The sequence below is a fragment of the Myripristis murdjan genome, chromosome 3, assembly GCF_902150065.1.
Source record: "Myripristis murdjan chromosome 3, fMyrMur1.1, whole genome shotgun sequence".
In the NCBI taxonomy this organism is placed as follows: Eukaryota; Metazoa; Chordata; class Actinopteri; order Holocentriformes; family Holocentridae; genus Myripristis; species Myripristis murdjan.
The window spans coordinates 24733465-24740993 of record NC_043982.1 but is presented as its reverse complement, the minus strand read 5'-3'; the positions used below and the strand labels follow the sequence as shown (position 1 = coordinate 24740993).

The 7529-nt window shown below is 40.8% G+C and overlaps 1 protein-coding gene across 1 annotated transcript in view; it reads left to right on the top strand.

Moving 5' to 3' along the window:
- Positions 1 to 406: 406 nt before the first annotated feature.
- The window catches only part of LOC115354188 (transmembrane protein 266-like), a gene marked incomplete at its 5' end in the record, with an annotated part of 47207 nt that continues 40084 nt past the window's right edge, over positions 407 to 7529 (top strand). Inside the window, one exon of the mRNA XM_030044445.1 lies at positions 407 to 618. Within this exon, the coding sequence (XP_029900305.1) occupies positions 407 to 618 (212 nt within the window). The remainder of the gene's footprint in view (positions 619 to 7529) is intronic.

Sequence of the window (7529 nt, the reverse complement as noted above, 5' to 3'; positions counted from 1 at the left end):
AGCACAGAATTTGAAAGTTGAGTCCACATGTTTCTCATTATCAGACAGACTCACTTATAAATTACTTGCATAATCCACATTTTTGCCAGGTGACTCTAAAAGCTGCTCACTTTAATCAACCCCTTGCAATTTTGAAAACCTTCAAGAAAAAAATGAGAGCGTACAGACTAATTAATGTAATTAGATTAATGTGTCCTGGCATGATCGGATAACAAAAGTCGCATTTAAAATACAAGTGTAACTATGAGACTTCATGACGTGTTTAGAAGGACTTTTTCTGCAGGTAATATATAAAAATAACTGAATGTGCATTTTGTTGAAACACATGTCTCTCTATCTCTCTCTCTCTCTCTCTCGCTTTGTGTGTGTGTGTGTGTGTGTGTGTGTGTGTGTGTGTGTGTGTTGGTGGGTGGTGTATGCAACCAGAGAAGCGGAGCAGGCAGGTGTGTCAGACTTGGAGATCATCTCCCAGCCGGTGGAGGATGAGAACCCGTGCTTGGCTCCTCCAGTGCAGCTGGTGAGTTTTGGCTACAGAGATCTGCCCCTCGCTGCACTGGACCTCTCTCTGGCTGGGTCACAGCTCCTCTCCAACGCAGATGAAGATGACAACAGGGAAGGGTGAGTGAGACAAATCTGATGGGCTTCATATAGATTGTGATGCATCATAAGAGGCAATGTTTGATCTGGCAATAACTTTTTTTTCTGATGTGCCTCTGTGGAAAAGCTTGACATCGGGGGAGGATGAGTGAGATACACATGATGCCTAATTAAAGCATGGCCTGTTAATTTCAAACAGCTTTTTGGTGAATTTGGAGTGACGATGATTTGTCTTTGTGGAAAAGCTCGGCAATGGGGAGGTGTGAGTGAGACACTGTTGGTACTTTTTAAGTGACTTTTCTGAGATCATGTGGCATGTTTATTTTTTCCTCCACGTGGCACAAACTCACAGTCACTGTTGAGCCAACAGATTAATGCAGCTTGTGAACACTGGAACAGAACACATCAAACTATTTTTATTTTTGTCATTGAGAGAACTCAAAAGAGATAACTCCCGAAAAGAAATAAACATGATAGTATTTTGAAAAAAATAATACCTCCATCTCTCTAGTCCTCTTCCCTTTACTGTACATGTTCATCCGGATGCCTTGTGCTTGTCGTTCGTATATTCCTTGTGAAAAATCACTGCCCAGGATTTGCTCCTTTTAACAAACTCTCTCTTCTTCCCTTGCACCGTGCCCACTCGCTGATCTCAACTGGCCGACTGTAACATAGACACATCTCAAACATTTCCTATCCTCTTCTCTCATTCTCCTTGTTATTACTGATCTCCTTTCATATGTTGAGTCGTCAGTGTGGGACCTTTTGAATGTAGGTGGACTTGCCACACATTTTAATCGATTCAGGAATCAGGTTCTGCTGACTTTACAATGCCAGATGTGAGTTTTTTATTCATGATAACCTGGTCAGAGAAGCTGAGCAAGTCTGAGAGTATACACCATTACTCTCCAAATGCTGTAGCTTTTCAGAAATAATAAAGATACAGATCATTTGTTCATTTCTGCTAAAAAAAATCCATCCATCTAATCTCTAATGTTAATGTTTGAGTACACACTCACCAGAAAATTACATGTCAGCCTTTTCCCATATGTACTCTTTTGAACTTGGTTTGTGCTGTTAATGCCTGACACATACACACACGCACTGACGCACATGCATGCACACACATACACGTGCGTGTGTGCACACTAAGAAAAAGAGAAAGAGTTGCTTGTCCCTGTAAGAGTCCCTGTTTTAGTCTAATTATGTGACTACTAGTTTACCATTAGTAAGTATGCTTTTCTCTTTTTCTTTCCCTTATGGATTTACTCCTTTACTCTGGAAATAAATGTTGCAAAGGATTGGTTGAGTTGGTTTGACTTGGAGTGGATGAGTTAGTGTAATTTTGGCAGAATGGAACAATGAGACCCATCAGTTTCATGAACATTGGATCTGAGGCATCCAAGATACTGTGCACAACAGACGAACAACTCACGACTGACGCTGTAGTGTGCTCATTAGGTCACTCGGCGTAATTTTGAAAATCCTGAAATAGAGCAATGACAAGCATCATTCTAAGAAGTTGCTGGGTGTGTCTGAGACATTGTGTGACAGACAGACAAATTGGTGGCTGATCCATAGTCCCTCCAGTTCCATTGTGGAGAACAAAAGGAGGACTTGGGGGGAAATAACTGCAGAGGAATGTGAAAGATGATGGAATAATAAAAAAAAAATAAAAAAAATCTAATAATGTGGTTACAAGCAGCCACTCTTGGGGTCCATAATCAACACTTTGAAACATCAGAAGTCACATTTTTGTCCAAATCACAGCTAGCACTGGTGCATGAAACTGTGGCATGTTTCTGCAGCTCTACCTTGGATTCAGTCTCACAACCTTTGGTGTCCATGGCAAGTCATGAATTCATTGAGCCAGCTGAGCAGTGGGTGGACTATTGGTTGTTTCACACTGTAGCCAAGAGAGAATGTTTGCAAATGCAAGAATTTACAGAGGCTGTATGCAGTACCTCACTGAGCACTTCAGAGATCTGCTCACACTCTACTCATATTAGCTGTATCATTTTACCTCTGCCTGTTTCAAAAATAGCATTTAACAGCGCTTATCATACTATATCAGTGCTTCCCTATTGACTATCAGGTTGTTCCAATCAGGAATCAGTAAAACACAAGATTTACTGATTTGCATGTAAAGACATTGCCCTCCTCAGCACTCTGAACCTTCACAAACCTTTAGCCAAAATGAAATGCAAATTAATTTGCAATGCAAAACAAATGTGGCATCATCTGATTCAATCATCCAGTGAATAATTTCTTGTGTGTGTGGCTGGCAGGGAATAAATGGGATACCCTAATGCGAATGATTGTTGATGTAGGAGTTGCTACTTACCTATGCATAATACAAAAATTATTCAAAGTAAAATAGCTCCCTGAAACAAATTAGTATTCAGAGCTCACCATGCTTACCCCAAGGATTACTTTGACAGAAAACATGAAATGCAAGAGCCACTGGTAGCAGTAAGCCATCTATTCTTCTCTGTTGTATCAGAACACATGGATCTACAATGGAGAAGCCCATCTTTACAAATACTCCTGAGGGCAAGTGTGTCAATTGCGTTTGAGAGCTACATTTTTGCTCCTATTAATACCTGGCTGATGCTCAAGAGTAGCGTGGAGCACAGTGCACTGATATATCCCTTGTCATCAGTGAGAGGGTTCAAAAGAAGCTCAGAAAGACAGCAGGAACACAGCATGGACAAAGCCATAAACGACGCTGATTGCACATGTTCAGGAGGTGGATGTGCCTTATATATGGCTTGGTGGAAAGTTGAAACAGATAACTTTAATGTGGCAGAGTCCAGTGGCAGAATATACAGGAGTTGAATCTGACTGTAGCGAAGGAGAAGAAGGCATGGGAAGATGGATATGGATCACTGCTGGGCCTGACATAATGATTTCACCAGTCTGGGCTCTGACACAAAGGTCCTACTCGCTCAGAGGAGCTCGGGGAACCACAGACCACTGAGTATGTTTGGGCCAACATGTGTTACCTGGCAGATCGCTGGCTGTGGATGAACTGAGACTCACTTGGAGTACAAAGCCTGGGCCCAATAGAAAACACCAGCTCTGGGTCTTATTTGTCTGCTGGTAATAGCACTTTATCATTTTTATGTTGTCATGTCAAATCAATACAGATTGATTTATGTTTCAGATAGTTCCATGTTCTGTGTTTCTAGTAATTCTTTTTTATGTAATATCATATCTGAATGTAATTTCTATTCTGGAGGGCTGGGGCACACCAAGGTAACATCAAAGAACTATAGGCAAAGAGCTGTGGCGCTGATTGAGGCCGAGCCCAGATCACTTTGCCTCACGTCACCACACATCACTTGCCAAAAATTGTCCTTGAATGCACTGCAAAGACAACAGCTGACAGCCGACATGCAGCACATTCTGTGCTTGAATGAGAGGAAATATATTTTTTTCATATCAGGAGGGGACAGTTGTCTCAAACAAGTAAACCAGAAATTTTGAGTCATAGAAAGATTAAAAAAACTGTTCAAACAGTGAACATGTGATGAGAAGGTACAGCTGGCTCTTGCTCTGTCAGCTTGCTGTGGGACAAGGTTTGTTTATCACAACCAGCTACCTCTAGCTTTCGAGCTAGTTAGTACAGTAACAACACAACCTGAGGCGTGTTTCTTTTGTGCACTGATTTGCTTAGGTTGAACAGCCAGAGAGTCAGAAAGTGCTCTCTCACCAAGAGGCTCTGCTGCTAATTCAACATGCTGAACTGGCTGGTTGGCTGTTGACGACGGCTGACATCACACAAACGGGCCGAGGCAGAGGGCAGAGGGCTGGTAGGCTGGGTGTGTCAGGGCATTGATATAAGGCTAGAGGCTCTTCTTTACCATGGTATGTGTACGGATATGATTGTATATGTGCATCACCTTAAAGTTTTACAGAAGGTAGTGCACATACATAAGAATAAAACAGGAGAAGGCCGTGCTTAATTTGAATTATCAGCTTAGTCCTTTGGAGCAATTTGCTCAGCCACAAATATTGAATTACCATATTAGCTACAATTTTATGTATTGAAAAAATGCTGAAGGAAGATCATAGTTGACCAAAGATTAATTTTTTTTTTACAACATTTATGGCACCACCAATGTTCAGCATGGAGTCATTGCTGTGCACCCATGAACAAAAAAGAGGAGAGTGGGAGAGCCGTGACTGCCAGGAGAATCTCCGCTTCATCTGCCGCTGAATGTGACCAGTTATATCAATACTCTGAGGTGGCCTGTTATACGCACTGTTTCTCTCCCTTCCATATCATCTACTTCATGTCATCTGTGATTAAGCTCAACTCAACTCTGACACAGGGAATTTTTGATCGTTTTAGAGCTAGAAGTCAAACCTAATTGGATACAGTTTGCACCATGTGCTGAATTGTTAGTTGTTGATCACTGGTTTCAACTTCAAGAATGAATATGTCTGCAACATCCTGGTGTCCTCAACCATGTAAACACATACAGTAATCCTGGGATCCCTCTCCCTCTCCTTATCTTTTCTTTCTTTCTACTTTGATCAAATAGAGAAAAAAATTCACAAGAAAGAGCATTACATCTTACGTGTGTGTAAAGCTGACAAACAGGTTCAATACAAATACAGCAAACTATATTTCCAGTTATTTTCTCCCATGTGTTAATACTATACATGTTATACAGGTTTTGGACAGTTTTTAACTTATGTTTTATTATTGAACTCTATGTACATGTAAAGTCGTATAGTATCTGTTAGTCTAGACTTTAATACGTAGAGTAATAGAGTACATGTTGAGTGTACTGGATAGATTAATGTATATGTGATTATGTGATATTTAATGATGTAATATTTCTTACATGATGAAAGGGAAAATATTTTGGGATTCTCCAGCAGCTATTGTAGCACCAAAAATATAAACTTTTGTCTGCAAACACACACATACCCAGACCCACCCTCATACACACATGTTCATCCACAAAAGTCATATATTGTGCATAATTACTTTCTGTTAAGTCTCCCTCCCAAAGTCCTTGACTCTCTGTGATCCCTGCTCAATATTTTGTCTATTTATCGCTAACTGACAGCCTCTGGGTTGTCCAGAGTCCAGAAGTTAACTAGGATCAATTAATAATTTCAGACTGAATATCCGCCCTCCTTTCCCTCTCTGTTGACAGTTATAGCCTTATCGTAATTGACATTGTGCAGTGCATGATCCATATGCCAATAACATTCCCCCCTTCATTCCTTATATATGTCTGGTGTGCTGCATAATTATACATGGCTTTGCATGTCATTTACATCACTGGCTTTCACATCTTTGATCAAAAGTTGCTCGTGTATGATTACAAAGGGCTTCAGTGTGTTCAGTGTGTTAATTAACAGAGCCCTGTCTGAGGACTGAGGTAGCTTACGATCTGCAAATACTACTGACTGTCTCCTCACTGATGTCCATGAGTGGATATGTTTTCACAAACAGACATGCTAATCTGAAACCTTTTAATCTCTTAAGTAACAAAACCAGGCATCATCCAGCAGTACAAATTAATTAAACTCAAATTATTAGAGTTTTTTTTTTTTTTTTTTTTTTTTTTACTGGAATCCTAAATTACTGTTTGGCTACTGTAAAGTCACACTTTGACTGCAAATGCTTGTGACACTATACAAGCTTTATTTTTGGTGAGAAAAAAACAAAACAAAACAAAACAAAACTCTTCTGCATCATGTGTTTTTGCTTCTACTTTGTTTTTGGAAAACAAACTGGCAGTAGTGGTCAAAGAACAGGAACTTCAACAGTGACCTCCACTGTACATACATCATGGAGAACTCAAGCCCAAATATCTCAGATCCTTTAAAGCTCAAGCTTAAGTTAATTGTAAAGCACCATGGTCTAAAAATATGAAGGGAGATTTATTTTACAGACCACAGAACTTAAAGACAGACCATAGAATTAAAATAAATCAAATCATTTAAAATAAAATAAAACAAAACAAAACAAAACAAAATAAAATAACTATACAGGTTCCAGAAATGATTGCCTTCGTCTAGTGTTCTTTGGTCAAAGGCAAATTAAACTTATGAAACTTGTGAGTGGCTGCACTGCTAACAAGGTGCTTTCTTTCTGCTTCACCGTGACAATATGAAATGCTGCGCTGGCATATGGATGTGAGGTCACATAACAGCTGTGCTTTTGATTAGTCACAACATTAACAGGTTTATTTTTGCAAACCTGGTCACTGTCCAGTCCTGCCATCCTGTCCAGCACTTGTGACTCAAACCTAGCTCTTAGTGCGAGCTCTCAGTAGGACGCACATAAACACCATAAGCTGTCACACAGGATCCAACAGACCTAGGCACGTACATGCAAACCAAAACAGCACACACCATCTCATCCAAGTCCTCCGTTTGACACCAAATCAGGTCTCACTCCATTGGTTCCCCTCAGTTAGCCAGCCATGTCCCGAAACAGATGGATTTCACAGACGCACCGTCAACAGTGGGCAACGCCGACACTGAAACAGCACTGTCCGCACGCAGAGCAACCCTAATTTGTCCTATTTCATGTCGGAGTCAGGCATGGCGTGTATATGCATCAGTGCATATCGGATAGGAACAGTGTATTTGATGCCATATCTGGAGGCAGGGGGGCCGCCAGGGATTTTGGGCCCCATGAAAAGAAATCTTATTGGGTCCTTGTATAGCCGACCTTTTTATTTCAGGCCTTTCGAGGGCCCTCTCCCCTATTGTGGCCCTGGGTAATCAGTCCTGCTCCCCCCCCCCACTACGACGCCCCTGTCTGGAGGTCACTGTGTGGTAATACCAAATGTTTCTTTGTCTCGAATGGACTGTTGTTGGGACAAGCACTTCAGTATTCAGTGATGAAAAATACATCTTCCTGTAGTAGTTCAACCTGTAATGTAGCATTTCTTAAACTA